General features: G+C 40.4%; 1 protein-coding gene across 7 annotated transcripts in view; it reads left to right on the top strand.

Annotated features, from left to right (window-relative positions):
- Positions 1-15,663, top strand: part of RALGAPA2 (Ral GTPase activating protein catalytic subunit alpha 2) — a 324,755-nt gene that overhangs the window by 193,331 nt on the left and 115,761 nt on the right. For 6 of the 7 annotated variants that reach the window (XM_019826890.3, XM_045053931.1, XM_019826892.3 and 3 more), the window contains 6 exons: positions 1,373-1,483; positions 3,371-3,439; positions 3,719-3,856; positions 5,865-6,048; positions 11,218-11,989; positions 12,843-12,914. In XM_019826890.3, coding sequence (XP_019682449.3) covers positions 1,373-1,483; positions 3,371-3,439; positions 3,719-3,856; positions 5,865-6,048; positions 11,218-11,989; positions 12,843-12,914 — 1,346 coding nt within the window. Of the gene's footprint in view, positions 1-1,372; positions 1,484-3,370; positions 3,440-3,718; positions 3,857-5,864; positions 6,049-11,217; positions 11,990-12,842; positions 12,915-14,560; positions 14,663-15,663 lie in introns of all 7 variants that reach the window. The other variant, XR_006595409.1, reaches the window with a different exon arrangement.

The following is a 15,663-nucleotide window of genomic DNA, read 5'->3' as shown; positions in this document are numbered from 1 at the left end:
GATGTGGAAAAATAAACACAAAAGAACAGGCAGACAAATACAGAAGATCAGCTTGATAGCCTTAATGCCATGAGGAAAGCACGAGAGCGAAGCAGGATGGAGCTGAAGAGCTGGAGCAGATAGACTGCCACTCCTTGGGATGGGCAAGGTGGCCTCATGGAGGAGGCCTTTAGTGCCATGATCTGAGAGATGTGGCAGAAGCCAGCATCCCAGGCAAAGCAGGGAGTAAGGGCAAAGGCCTTGGGACAGAAGCAAGCCAGAGTGTTTGCGGGGTTGAAAGAGGCTCATGAGCATCAGGTCATCTGAGGCCTAGAGGCCAGGCTCTGAGAGCCCCTTGAGGGCAGATGCTCTTGCTCTGGGTGCACTTTGCACCTATCAGGAAGGAGTATTTGGAAAGTGTTTATTCTACAGAGTTCAAAGTAATCCCCTTTGCCTTACCTTCTTCCTCGTCCTGTACATTTGCACTGAGCTGCTAAATGTTGACTTTTCCATGTCTGTGTGGTGCTGAGGTCAATTGGTACCTGCTTTATGTGACTTGGAGCTCCTGGTGTGGAAATAACTAAGCTACATATCCAGGGGTTTCCTTAGACACCCAAAATCAGCGACAAACCTTTTGGCTTGGGTAGCCCCAGGTTCTGGGCAGGGAGAGAGAGAGGCACAGGGTGTCTTTCATCTGTTACATCCATCCAACCCAATGGTCTTTGTGAGTACCGTCCCTCCCCTTTGACATGCCATCTAGGAAGAAATGGGAGCATCCAAAGGTCCTTGTACACACACCAGACTCCAAAAACACACTCAAAGTAATTGAATAAATACACCATAACATAGGATTATATTCTCACAGTTCCCAAATTTTCACATTTCTTAGTACATTACACATGTGGGTGAAGTTTAATTTTATAAGGTGGGAAATCACTTGATCACTTCATGTTTCTATAAAATGAAGATCATATCTACCTTGCAGAGCTCTTAATGAAGATATATCAATGCGAAAATGAGGAGAATTCTAAAAGGGCCAGCACACAGGGAATACTCAGTAATGTACTACCTTTTAATTTCCTCCAATTGTCAAAACTATTATTTATGCAATCTGAATGAGGCACTTGAAATTATGGTGTTAATTTTCAGATGACTGAACAACAGCTCTTTGTTTCTATAGAATGTTAAGGAAATTAATACATGTGGACAAGAGGCAGTTATAGGATGGTACAAGTGCAATGTGGGACCAGGACACATTTTTCAAAAATTTAATGCGTAGCAAGGAAATGTATCCTAAACATTGCTGGAAAGAAATACATGTTTTGTTCTTCCTTAGGACAAATGTACATGTTAAGTTCAGTCCTTTAGTTTGGGGTTCTGTTTCCTGTTACAGTTTCCCAACAAAGTCGTGGCTCAGGTGGCCTGTGATGTTCTTCAGTTGCTGGTTTCCTACTGGGAAAAGCTTCAGATGTTTGAAACCTCTCTGCCTCGGAAAATTTCAGAAGTAAGTCTTTGTCCTGTAATGCTAACACGTAAGCGTTTCCCAGTTATTGTATTTGGTGTTTAATTAATTACAGATACTCAAATAATTGTTAGAGTACTGACTATTAAATTGCCATACGGGTCATTCATTTTCAGATTAAATTGCACCGGCTTTTCTCAGCTGTGATTTCAGGCACTACGTAAAGAAGCCACCAGTGTTCCAGGGCAGAGTTTTACACTTGGGGAGTTTGAAAGGCAGACACGACCACAACAAAGAGACCTTTTGTAGATTGGGCTTCATTCATCGAGAGTAATTTGGATGGTGCCAACAAGGAGTAGGCAGCTGGTTATGATGCCCTCCGTGCAGGGGCGGGGGGTGGGGGGACTGTTGAGTGAAACAGGAGTCTCTCCTAGACCGAAGCCCCAGATCATGCTCTCTGCCATAGCATGATTACCCAGCTGTAATGAGATTACTGCTGTAATACCCTCTTGGGGGTGGGGGTGGGGGGGCAGTGGTAATTGGTGGGAGAGAAAGATAGAAGGAACGGGAAGAATCATCCCAGTGATGATATCCCGGAGGCTGGTTGCATTTGAGGGTGCTTAGTTGTAAAGGAGCAGGTACCCTCACCTCTGTACGTACCTGAGTATAAGGCCCATCCATTCCTGCTAGTTTTTAAAGCTACACTTCTTATTTTATTTTAAAGTTTGTTTGTTTTGAGAGAGAGAGAAAGAGAGAGAGAGAATGAGCAGGGGAGGGGCAGAGAGAGGAACGAAAGAATCCCAAGCAGTCTCCAGGCTGTCAGCTAAGCCGAAACCAAGAATCAGATGCTCAGCCAACTGAGCCACCCAGGCACCCCTAAAACTACACTTTTTAAAACGTGCCCTGTTCTTTGCACATCCAGTGGTAACTCTTCAAGGAAATGTGATTTGTCTCTGCGTGGTATTACAGGGGGAGAGAAGAAGTGATACTGATTTATTTCCTCTCGGCCCTAGACAGATTTCACCAGCGAGATCACTCTGTTCTCCCCAAGAGCTTAGGTGACCTAGGGCAGAACAGAGGTTTGGACATAGGGATAGAAGATGCTGCAAGTTATAAAGTTGGGTTTTAGAGCAACTGTACACAGTTGACCTTTGAACAACATGGGTTTGAACTGCATGTATCTATATGTGGATTTTTTCTGATAAATATAGTACACTATATATGTATTTTCTCGTCCTTATGATTTTTTTAATATTTTTTTTCTGTCTGGCTTACTATATTGTAAGAATACAACATAAAATACATACAACATACAAAATATGTGTTAATCAACAATTTATATTATTGTTGAGGCTTCTTGCCAGTAGTAGGCTATTAGTAGTTAAATTTGGGGGGGGGGAGACAAAAGTTATACATGGATTTCTTCCTGTGCAAGGTCAGGGGGTTAGCACCTCTCACGCTGAGTTGTTCAAGAGTCGATTGTAGTTTATCATTGAAAGAGGAATAGCTTTGAGAAGGAAAGGGGTGCTTTTATACCAGGATAACAGGTGGAGACCTGGGGTGGTTTATAAGAAAATCAAATGGGAGCATTTTCATAGTTATTTTTGAAAACATTTTTTTTTACTTTCATTGCATTAAGTGCGGAGACTGATGATGGGGATTGTGTGACCTCAGAGAGAAATGTCCCTTCCTCTGGGGCCCCAATTTCACCACCAGGAGAGTGGAATAGAGACGAGGCATGGCTCTATGACTTTCTCCCGATTTTCAGGATCACACAGAGCTCTAAACTGGCTCTTGGCTTCTTATCACCTTCCTCAAGTGAACTGGCACCAAGCTGGGTTTAGTGCAAGGCCATCTTGAGACTCTTATCATATGGTTTCCTAAACTATTACTATGGTCTGTTTGATTAGAGGTTTGTCTTTTATGCAGATCCTTGTGGCCACAATTGCTTTTCTTTTACCAAGTGCAGAGTACTCCTCAGTGGAAACAGATAAGAAGGTAGGTGGCACATCAGCTAAGTTTTCCCCAGTCTGGTTTTTTTTTTTTTAATGTAAGATAAAATGAAAAATGTTACACGCAGGGATATCCTTTATTATTCTTTTGTATTGGTCCTAACTGTCTCCCCTGTGAAAACTTTATTTACTCATTCATTTCTTCTGTATTTGTGTGTCCACTGAGTAATTACTATCGTGCAGGGACAGTTCTGTTGTTTGCTGTGACATGTAGTGAAGTTTAAAAGACTGCAATGTACAGTATTGGGCCTGTTTCCTCTTCCAGTTTATTGTATCCTTGCTACTCTGCCTCTTGGACTGGTGCATGGCGTTGCCAGTGAACACCCTTCTCCACCCAGTGTCCACAGTAGCCCTGGAGGAGCAGCACTCGTGCAGAGCCCCTTTGCTGGATTATATCTATAGGGTGAGTCTCCATTTGTGCCTCATGGACATAGAGTATAGACTTAAGCATCAGAGAATCGCCCAAATATGTCTGTGCATTTATTTATTTATTTGTGCCCTTTTGGAAAAGATATGGTGAGAGAGAGGTGAAACATTTTAAAAGAAATGAATAATTTAAGGGGTGAAAACAGGACAGAAGTAATTGTAGAGAAGCAGTGGTTACCAAGTGAAAGAAACATGCATTTTCACACAACTGCCATCTTTAAACAACTGCAGTTTGATCAGAATCCCCAATTTTCATGTAACATGGCCTATCTCTACTTAATTTTTAAAAGAAGGGTTTATATTTTAGGGATATTGACAGTCTTAGTTTGACAAAATTGTTTTATCAATTGTTTATCAAAAAGTATAAAGGTCTCAGTAATCCCTTTGCTTTACAAGATCTTAAGAAATACACTAATTAAGGAAATATATCACATCAAAGTTTTTAGCTTCATCATTTTTATGGTACTTAAAATATTCAAATTTCAACTCTACTGATGACTGGGTATGGTGTTTGCTCTGGATCCTTTATATCGCCCTTCTATATTGGCTTTACAGTCTGTCCTGTGAAAGCTTTATTTATGAATTTGGCATTTGTGTATCAATTGAATAATTAGTACTCAGGGACAATTCTGTTGTTTATTTTTTTTTTAATTTCATCTATTTATTTTGAGGGGGGGCAGGGAGAGGCAGAAAAGGCAGGAGAGAGAGAGAATCTCAAGCAGGTTCCACAGTGTCAGCACAGAGCCCAGTGTGGAAATCAAACCCACGAACTGTGAGACCATGATCGGAGCTGAAATCCAGACTCGGACGCTTAACCGATTGAGCCACTGAGGTGCCCCTGTTTTTAATTGTTTTAGTAAGAAACCTTTACTAGTAACCTTTAAAAAAGTAATATTCCAAGTCATTAACTGATTACTGTGTTGCCTTATTTTGAAATGTATTAAATATAAAACATAGCTGAAATTCTACTAAAAAGTATTGTGTACTTTTAAATGGTTTTTTAGTGGTCAGAGATTTTAATAACTATGTTATTTTTAATTCATTCAAAGATTTTAATTAATTAGATACTCTGTCATTTCTGTGGTTTATAAACCTATGTAAGGCTTGGCTTGACAACCTAGAGTAGCCACAGTCATTTAAATTTGTCTCTTTTCTAACATTTCTTTTCTTAAAAGATTTCTCTTAAAATTGTTTTACCAATAAAAATGTCCCCTCCTAGTTAACATGAGTCACAAATTTATTGAACAACGTGATTTTATCTGTAAAGGAAACTTTTTATTGAAGTATAATATGCATCCAGTCATAAGTGAGAGCTTGATGAATTTTCACAAAGCAAGCACACCTGTGAAACCAGATCCTGGCTGCAGAAACTGAATAGTCTCAGCATTACAGAAGGACCCATGCTGGCTCCCTGCTGATGACTATCCCCATACACATACCTGGGGCAGCAACTAACCTGTGTAACGGTGTAGATTGTTTTGAACTTTGTGTAGCTGGATTTATGCAGTATGTGCTTCTGTGTCTGATGCCCTTCACTCAACATTATTTTCGAGGGGTTCATTCATTCATACGGTTGTGAATAGTTGTGAGTTTTTCACTCATCACTCTTTAGTATTACACAGTAAGAGTACGCCATGATTTAGATATCTATTTGGACATTTGGGTAGTAGAGTTTGGAACTGGAAAAAGAAGGTCTGTGAACATTCTGGTGGACAGAAGCAGGACTTGGGTGTGTGCGATCACCCAGAATGGCAAAATAAGCACTTTCTAACTTTTACTTTCCTTTTGTGTTGAAAATATATTTATTGGTATTGATATAAAAGGAGAAAAATAACCTTGCAAATAGCAGGAAGATAATTTAGAATGGAAAGGATTCTATGTTCTCAGATATTACCAAGCGAGAGTCCTACCTCCTCAAAGTGCTGTTGGCAGATTGTCAGGGACAGGATGTTCGTGGCATCCATGGCACACATTGCTTTTTACAGGTTCTGCACTGCTGTGTGTGTGGCTCAAGCACATATACTCAACAGAGTCACTACACACTGACCCTGGCCGACCTGTCATCCCCGGATTACGACCCCTTCCTGCCACTGGCAAATGTGAAGAATTCGGAGCCAGTCCAATATCATTCATCAGCAGATTTGGGCAACCTGCTCACAGTGGAAGAGGGTGAGATTCTTCAGAACATTAATTCTCATGGGCAGGAAAAGGAAAGATTGTAATCTTTTGCCCATGCTTGCTGCATTGTTTTTTAAAATCTAGTTATTAAAATTCTGGTTTCTAGACCCCTATGTGATAGCAAATTCTGCTTTCCTTGTTTCTCTTTTTCTGTTTCTTCTCTGTCTCTTTTCCCATCTTAGTTGAATTTTGTATTGAGGACCTGTGTCAGACCTATGAGACCCACAAAAACAGCTCATTTTCTATCCCCAGGGAACTTAACATGTAACTAGAGAGACAGGATAAATGCAGAAGGACTCATTTGTGGATCAGTAGCACCATGGGGACTTCCCATGGGGAAGGACTTAAGCCAGACTTAGAAGGATGAACAGACTTTGAAAGGATCTGGTCGAGTGTTATAGACTAGGAGAGCATTGAAAGAGAGAGGTGGGGATTTACATGCCACAGTTTGAGGCTCTGCTCGTGGCAGGGGGTCTATTTTATTTTATTTTATTTTATTTTATTTTATTTTATTTTATTTTATTTTATTTTATTTTATTTTATTTTAGATTTTGTTTTTAAGTTACCTGTGCACCCAACATGGGGCTTGGACTCACAACCCTGAGACCAAGAGTCGCACGCTCTGCCAGCCGAGCCAGCCAGGCACCCCCAGAGGGTCTGTTTTAGGATATGTGGGTATTGTCAGGATTAGGGAATGCTGTATGTCCTCCTCATCCATGCTTCTTCCTGAAATGACAAGAGCCTATCTCCGGGCCTTGAAATGTAGTTAGAATGTGGGTGTATCATCTGTACATGTGAAATAATTGCATAGAACCAAACATACACACACACAAGGGCATGTACACTAAGTAGACTCTGAATATTAATGAAGTGTATCAATGTCAAAATTTCCAAATTGTGATACTGTCCTATAGCTATGCTATGTAAGATATTACCAGGGGGATGAAGGATATTTGGGATCTCTCTGTATTATTTCTTATAAATGTATGTCGGTCTTTAATTGTCTCAAAGTTAAAAGTTAAAAAAAAAAATGTGGGCATGGAGTGTTAGATCATCCATGAAAATGGTATGGACTTTGCAAGTTAAAACCTAGGCCCAAGAATGAACTTTGGGGGTAAAAACATCCTTAAAGAAAAAGGAATGAGGGAATGTCACCAGGAAAGCAGTCAGGGAAATGGAGAAAGAACCATGAAAGAGTTCTGAGAAGTGAAGAATTCACTTCTGAGGGAAGAAAGGGAATAAAGAGCCAAGGAAGGTCAGCAATGCTCCATGCTTCAGAAACATCAGGGAGGGTGGGGCCAGAACAGGAGCTGTTTTATTTCCCAACTAAGCACTGGGTGGTGGGTTTTGCTGAGTACTTTGGGCACGGCAGTTAGTCTGTAGCCAGATAGCCGGAGCAAGTGATTTGGGGATGTCTATTCAGAACCCGCAGACATTCCTGTTGGAGCCTTTGGTGGACAAAGGAAGAATAGTAGCCAGGTGAGAGCATGGAATCCAGGGTAGTGCTTGCAAGACTGCAGAATCTGGAGTATGGTTCAGGTCAAGGGGAAGGGCACAAGCAAGGTGACAAGCGAACAGAAGTGAGGGCACCAGTCAGGGGCAAGGGCTCTGGAATCAGTCAGTCCTGATTTTATAAATGAGCACACTGAGGTGAGGGATTTTCCCAAGGGTATAGAAGCCAGAAGTAATGGAGGTAAAATTTGAATTGAAGATTTAATGATCAGGTTTCTGAAATAGCACAGCATTTAACTGAGATTTTTCCACAGAGTAAAGACTTACATTTAGTTGTGCTGGTGGACAGTACACGGCACATGTTCACACTATTGTTTACCTCCATTTGCATAATCATTTAGTTGTCTTTTTCTGGACTTCCACAGTTTTTTTAAACTGCAATATTTCTTGATTTTTTTCCCTATGGTTAGAAATTCAAACCATATCTTAAAAAAAATAATCAAAATGACCCATGATCTGTTTTTTTTTTATTGGTTCCTACCATGCAGTCTATGTCTTAGAAGAAAAAGAACTTACTTTTTCCTAAAGCCATTAATTATAGTCTCATCCCACATGACTGTCCTTAAAATAAGTTCAGCACATATTATGATCTGTCTCTTGAAAATAGTTGGAGATTGATAGGTTAGTGAAAAACAAGAAACCTAAAAATGCACATTTAAATTTTCTGTACTGCCTTTCTTTTGATGTACAACACTCTTTGACTTGAGTATTCTCCAGAAAACCTTAGGACCTTGTGCAGTCTTGTCCTACCCTAGTTCTGTGGCGCTAAAAATAATTATTTGAATTTTGGTGGCAAAGGAGTTTGAAAATTCACCAACAGTTTAATTACATACAAAAGCAAAGCAGCTTAAAAACCTGTTGGCACACACACCCTTGCTGAGTAGGTACATCCTCTATGAAATGGGAGAACAATTAAAGAGGACACCTGAAGTATTTTAGGTTAAACAGAAATGTGCTCATATTTGAGTTTTGTTTTCCATTCGATGTCATAATTCGTCATTCATAACCAAGCTATTTATTCTCCCATGTTTCTGAGATGCAATATTATATTTTTATTTATTGTTTTCAAATGACCCTTTCACCCACTGTTATCTACTATTTGACATAAATACTACTTTCAAATAGTCACAGACAAGAGACACATCTGCTTCCCCACAGTTGAAGTGGCTACTGGCCCAGATCGAGGAAAAGACACTGATGGTACTCACAGGTGCTCAAATTTCTCATTATTAATGCCTAATTGCTTTAAAAAGAAGGAAAGGGAGGAACTGTAAAAAATGAAACTTAAAAGACATACTGAAATTACTGCTTTTCTATTTCATTTCTAAATTTAGCAAAATAAGATAAATATTTGGATTATATATTTTTTAATGTTTATTTACTTAGTTTTGAGTAAGAGTGTGAGTGGGGGTGGGGCAGAGAGAAAGGGAGAGAGAGAATCCCAAGCAGGTCCCATGCTGCCAGCACAGAGCCCAACTTGAGACTCAAACTTACAAACCATGAGATCATGACCTGAGCTGAGATCAAGAGTCAAACACTTAACCAACTGAGCATGTCCCGGATTATATTTTTTTAATTATTTGTGGAAGTTACAAGATTGCTTTTTCACAAATGGAGTCTAGATTTTCTCTTTATTTTCCAGGGAACTCACAGGCAGTTAATTTAGCTGAAGTTGGCCAGGGAAGAACAATTTTTATTTCACAAATGTTCCCTTTCCTTACTCTTTAGTGCCAAAGATACTTGTTTTTTTTACTGGGTGTGTTGTGGTTTATGAGTTGATTGGTGTGACTCCAGTTAACTTCCCACTGTAGAATTCAAACACATTTATTAAAATACAAATTTGTATCTATCTCAAATTGAAAGCACGACCTTTATAAGAGGAAGCAGAGGAAAGTTGCTTTTCCAGTTGTTGTGTGCTTTGGGCTTTACCAAATTGGACCTTTGTCGCTAGTTCCAGAGCCTGCTCCATCCTGTCATCACCATGTAGTGTCTTACACCACGGACTCCTGAGCCCCCAGCTGGCCCTACCTTTGTTGTTTGGGGCATTAACATTTCTGATGGAGCATATATTCATATGGAATGATAAGCATGAATAAAAAGCATCTGTAACTTTTGAAAAAGTTAATATGGACACAAAAGCAAAAGCATTCATAACTGTGATTTCAAGGGAATTAGTTGAGGTGTTTAAATTTCTCAGCTGTCTGGAAATCATACACTCTTCTACGAGTGTCAAGAAGGAGAGTTCAGTGTCAGAGATGGATGTAAATGACCTTTATTTATGAACACTGAAGTTTTTATGTGAAGTTTTATTTTGCATTGAAGACAGATGATTTCTTGTTCATTGAATAGCAAAAATTAAGAAGAAATTCAAGAAAAGTCAGGACAATCTTGTTCTCCTCAGTCATCACACAGAATTTCTTATATTCTAGAATTTGATTGTATATTTCTGGGATTTATACATCATCCACTTGATGTTTTATAGATAAGTCTGTTGAATTTTTACTGTCTGAGAGGGGAGGTATTTAGCATGAGAAAGCATATTTATAATTATTTTGTTTAATTAATATTTGATTTTTCATTTTGTGAATTTAGAAACCAAGTATTTCCTAAACCTTTAAGCTGAAAGTATAAGTCTTACTTTGCTTAAATATCTAGTGATATTTTTTGTTGAATTAAAAGATTTCATTTTCACCTGTGCTTGCATTAATACACAGTTATTTTCTAAATGTGGCAGCGTACAATTTCCCTGACCACTCTGAAGCTTAAGTACTTGCTTCACTCCAAGACCATAGATCAGGTTCTCTGCTTCTTCCTTCCACCTCCAACATTTCACAGGGCGCATCTTTACATGCTGTGTCAGTCTTTCTACACAGCCTTAAAAATTTTGTAACTCACTTGCTCCTGGGCATTTAATCATCAACTGCAAATTTACTTAAACCTTCCAAGTATTTCCATGAGTTAGTTAATATATCCGATTCCATTAAAGATTTCAAATACCCAAATAACAAAACATAAGTTGTCACAGAGATCTTAAAGCACAGTGCTTCAAATCCATCTAAGACATCACAGACTTGATTCATTTCCTTATCAGCATCTGCACTTACCCTGGTGAGGGGAATGAGGTTAATTTCTGGGGCCTGGACCCAGAACCATAGGATCTTTCAGGACAAGGAACTTTCTCTTTTGTTTCCTGCTACATCTACATTTTTTTTTAATTTTTTTTTAACTTTTATTTATTTTTGAGACAGAGAGAGACAGAGCATGAATGGGGGAGGGGCAGAGAGAGAGGGAGACACAGAATTGGAAGCAGGCTCCAGGCTCTGAGCCATCAGCCCAGAGCCCGACACGGGGCTCGACCTCACGGACCGTGAGATCGTGACCTGAGCTGAAGTCGGATGCTTAACCGACTGAGCCACCCAAGTGCCCCTACGTCTACATGTTTTTAAGTGTCCCTTTCAGAATGAGATCTTCATGGAAGTTGGTTGTTTTAGCAATCTATTTAAATTGTACTTTTAATTAAAATAGAATTAGTGTCAAAAAAGAAAATAGATGAAAAAAATTCCCAGACTAAAACAAATCCAGTATCCCGAGTACAGATTTTAACCTTCCTTCCCCACTGTCTGGTATGTTGCTTTACCCTGCTCACAGAGCGGAAGAGGAGGAGTTTGGAGCTGATCCCTCTGACCGCCCGCATGGTGATGGCCCACCTGGTGAACCACCTGGGGCACTTCCCACTCCGTGGGGGTCCTGCCGTGCTGCACAGTCTGGTCAGTGAGAACCATGACAATGTACACACCGAGGCTCCCGAGCTGTCCTCTGAGGTGTTCCGGAGCCCAAACCTGCAGCTCTTTGTGCTGAATGACAGCACCCTCATCTCCTACCTTCAGACACCCGCAGAAGGGCCAGCAAGTGGCTCGCCGGGGGGCGCCTTGTCCGATGTCAGAGTAATTGTGCGGGATATCTCAGGGAAGTACTCTTGGGATGGAAAGGTTTTATACGGACCTTTGGAAGGCTGCTTAGCATCCAGCAGCAGAAATCCTGAATTTCTGATTTCCGGCTGGCATCCTCAAGCTTTGGGAGCTCAGAAAGATTTTTCTCAAACTGAGGAGGGAGAAGATGTGCTTGACAAATTACTTGAAAACATTGGCCACACGAGTCCCGAATGCCTTCTACCATCACAGCTAAATCTAAATGAGCCTTCCCCACCCCCACGAGGAATGACCCGTGACCAAGAGAAGGAAATCATTGAGGTCATTTTGCGCCAGAACGCCCAAGAAGACGACTACATCCAGAGGTGTAACTCTGACTCAGCCATGAAAGTCACCAGCCAGGAGCAGCCCTCACCAGTGGAGCCACGAGGACCCTTTTATTTCTGCAGGTTGTTGCTCGATGACTTGGGGATGAATTCTTGGGACAGAAGGTAACGATTCTTTCTAGACCTTCACCTATTTTATCACTATCTTTGTGTGATTGTTCTTGTTCTCAATTTGAGGTTTGGGAAGCAGAGAATAGAAATGGAGATTTGTCTTTCAGCATTTACAGCTTATTTTCCTCTGCTAAGTTAAAGCTAGAAGTGGAACTAATCATGCTATACTGATGCACAGATTGAATTTCAGCCAGGTCTTGTATATTTTAAAGGGTATTGGACATTTTCTGTGTGTGTGTGTGTGTGTGTGTGTGTGTGTGTGTGTGTGTTTTAATTACTGCTCTGTCCATCATTGATTCTGTCATCACAAAAGATGCAAATGGACTACAAAGATGAGTAAGTCACCATCTCACCTTAGGTCTAGTGAGGGAGGTAGATTTGGCACAACTCTGATGAAAGATAGCATGACACACGAGGCCAAGAGGAACAGTTAATCCAATGGGTAGTGTGGGATGGTGGGGAAGACTGTGGACGGGGGTTGGTTTGAGGTGGACCCTGACAGTGGAGTGGGGTTTCTAAGAACAGAAGTAGGGTAAAGGTATTCATAGCAGAGCTGATAGTGAAAACAGACACAGACACAAGCATATAAGTGACACACTCATCTCCTACAGCACCATCCAGTGTCAATGAATGATGATGGGTGAATTTTGATGCCTTTGAATGTCTTTAAGGAGAATGGAGTTCATTCGGTGGGCTTAGATCACAAATCTTTCGTGAATGAAGAGGGTCATGGATACGTAGATGGATGGATGGATGGATGAATGAATAGGTAGGTTTGTTGATTGATTGGAAAGGGCATAATTGGTCTGTGATTACATGACTTTTCTTACATCTCTTTTTTTTATAGAAAGAATTTCCATCTGTTGAAGAAAAATTCAAAACTATTGAGAGAGCTAAAAAATCTGGACTCCCGTCAGTGGTATGTGAAAGTATATCAGACCACTTCATTCCTGTCTGTCTTTGTATGTGCTCGGATGACAGAGCTTTAGGAATGAATGCACCTTCCGAGACACCCAAAAGTCATTCTGTAACTGGAATCTGGTGCCATCTGCATATGCTGTACCTTTGGTGTTTTTACTCTCAAGGAATAACCTTACATGTTTGCTACGCTAAGAAGAGGTCATTGCTCCCACCTAATCTGTGTCTTTGGTTGACAGTGGCAGCCAGTGGACATTCATTCTCATTTAGTCTCTGCAGCTACCTCTTTTTCCAGTGAGGAACAGAGGCTTGCCTAAATCAAACAGCCTACCTACCTGTGCCCTTTACCGACACGTACCATGTTGTTTGAACCAAGTGAGTCTGACCTCATAACCCATGCCGTGTGCCTATGCACTGGCATTCTGTAGTTTCTGCTCTACAATGCTGGTAAGCTTAAAACCAGTGTGTTTTAATTAGTGACTTCCTAGTAGTGAGCCTTATTCTCAAAACTAGTCAAATCTCAGATCTGTCCCTTTTTTCTGTAAAGTCTTAGAAGCAATTCTAAAGATGAACTCATGACCAGTTTTTGATTTGGGGAAATGTGTGCTTCCAAAAACATCTCAGACCCCAGTAAGTGTAGTGCTTGGTACATAACAGGTGATTAAAAGTCTTGAATAAACTGCTTCCTTAATCTTAATTAAAAAAAAAAAAAAACCTCATTTTTAAAGAAATAGCTTTTTGTTCCTCTTTTAGTCCCCACAGGAATATCATTAGGTATCTCATTACAGATGAAAAACCTGAAGCCATTATTCCTCACACTGCTCTTCATCATATTCAGTTTCCCAGTTGTTGTTACGCTTCTTTTCCTCTGGAGAAATAGAGACCAAATTCTCTGCGGAAACTCTGTGAGGGGTTTCTTGTAAGGGCTTGGGGGTTCATTTCTCTCTCCCTCTTGTCCTCCAGTATTAAACAAGCAGTCACTTGGGTTCCAAACTCAGCTTTTCAAGCATATGCTGAATTATTCCATGCTTCTTAGTATTAAGTGAATACATTGGTATCTTGTAATTGTGGCCAATTTGTTGAGTGTTAATGCACTTTAGTTGCATGAGGTACAATTGAATGAGCTCCCTGGGGTGCTGTTGCTGTAAAATATGGCTTTGGAGGAGCTGATTGGCAAATCCTCTGTCCTTTGATTAACCTTCCCTTAAAACCCCAACTCCTGGATTTAGTGTCTTCTTGACATCTAAAAAAGGTATCAACTTACTTTATTGTGAAGGGTGTTTTCAAGGTTCTTTTTGAAAAAAAAAAAAGTTGGGGACTCTTTATCTATGGGAAATCTAGACTGTCCCATGTATTGGTTAGTTAGCAGGTAAAAGCATACCTTGTCTCTCAGCTTTTAGTTTGTGTGACTCTATTTCTGAGACCAATTTATTCCCTGCTGTCAAGGCATAGTTCCTGCTTAGCATGTTCTTAGGAAAAGTGTGGCGTCTGTCTTGCAACTCTCATCTCTATACTGTGAAGATAGCAAAGATGTAAAAAGTATGATGAATGCACATGCAAATTACAGTGGGCTCCTCTTTTAAATATTAATGCTTCTTGTCACCCCACGGTAAGGTGAAAGTTAAAATCATCTTTTTTCTTTGTTAGGCTTTTTAATGTGACAGCAGAAGGAAACCGAGCCATTCTAGTCTATTCCTAATAAGAAAGAAAAATGCATTCTAATGAAGAAGAGGAAATTGTTGATTTTATGTACGTGTGTTCCTGAATTACCTGCTCCTTCATGCATTGGTGGTGCAGCTTATGGATATGAAGTGCTGTTGCTAATTATCATTTCAAAAGCCTGGCTCTAATAAGACCAGACACAGCGTCTGATCCTAGCAGGCTCTCTGTGGTGCTAACATTTTGGAGGATGTGAAATTTGATGAATGTTTACAGCTAAAGGTCACCTTTCCTCACACCTACATCAGTCAGGCAGTCACTGGGGCTTAGCTCTTGTGCTCCCACATTGAGTTAATGAGGACTCAAGGACCTGTGAACAGCTACAATATAAAAAGCTTGGACTTTGAGGAGCGCCAACAGAAATGTTTCAGATAAACTTGAGATGGTCTTTATACATGCATAAATACATATAGAATAGAGACCAATCAAATGCTGAGGACTTTTTAATATGCAGAAAGAGCTGCAGAAAAAAACTGAGTAACTGTACATGTTCTCCTTTTGTTGAAAGAGTCTTTTAGGTCATAGGTTATGATCTCTGTCATCATCCGAGACCCAAACCCCCAAGTTATTATAGCTCCTAGAATATAAGCCAGGCAGATTATAGACTGCAAATGTGCCCTGCCTGTCACTCAGGGAATATATGGTGTGGCAGTTTCAGGGTTTCCATGCTGCATGAGGACAAGTTTTCTGACAGTGTGAGAGCTCAAGGTCTCTACTCTAGAGCATCAGCCCCCTTGGATCCATCACCACAAAACTTCCCCCTTCCAGCAGCAACTGTACCTGTGAAGAGAGGTGTCTCCAACCTGTGTGCTCGCACCATGCCAGTCAGGGCATTCAGGATGTCCACCTTCTCCAAGGGCAGCAAGACAGCCTTTATCAAAAGCCTTCAAAATGGACAATGACTGAAATTTCATTTCTATGAATGTATTCTAAGGACATGTTAGAGATAATATGACAATGTCTTTAAAAATGGTAGCAACTTAAATGTCCAATGACAAGGATTTGGGGTAAGGTATATTCATACACTGGAA

The sequence above is a fragment of the Felis catus genome, chromosome A3 (assembly GCF_018350175.1).
Source record: "Felis catus isolate Fca126 chromosome A3, F.catus_Fca126_mat1.0, whole genome shotgun sequence".
Taxonomy (NCBI): domain Eukaryota; kingdom Metazoa; phylum Chordata; class Mammalia; order Carnivora; family Felidae; genus Felis; species Felis catus.
The sequence above is the reverse complement of the archived record's forward strand: the minus strand, read 5'-3'. Positions and strand labels throughout refer to the sequence as shown.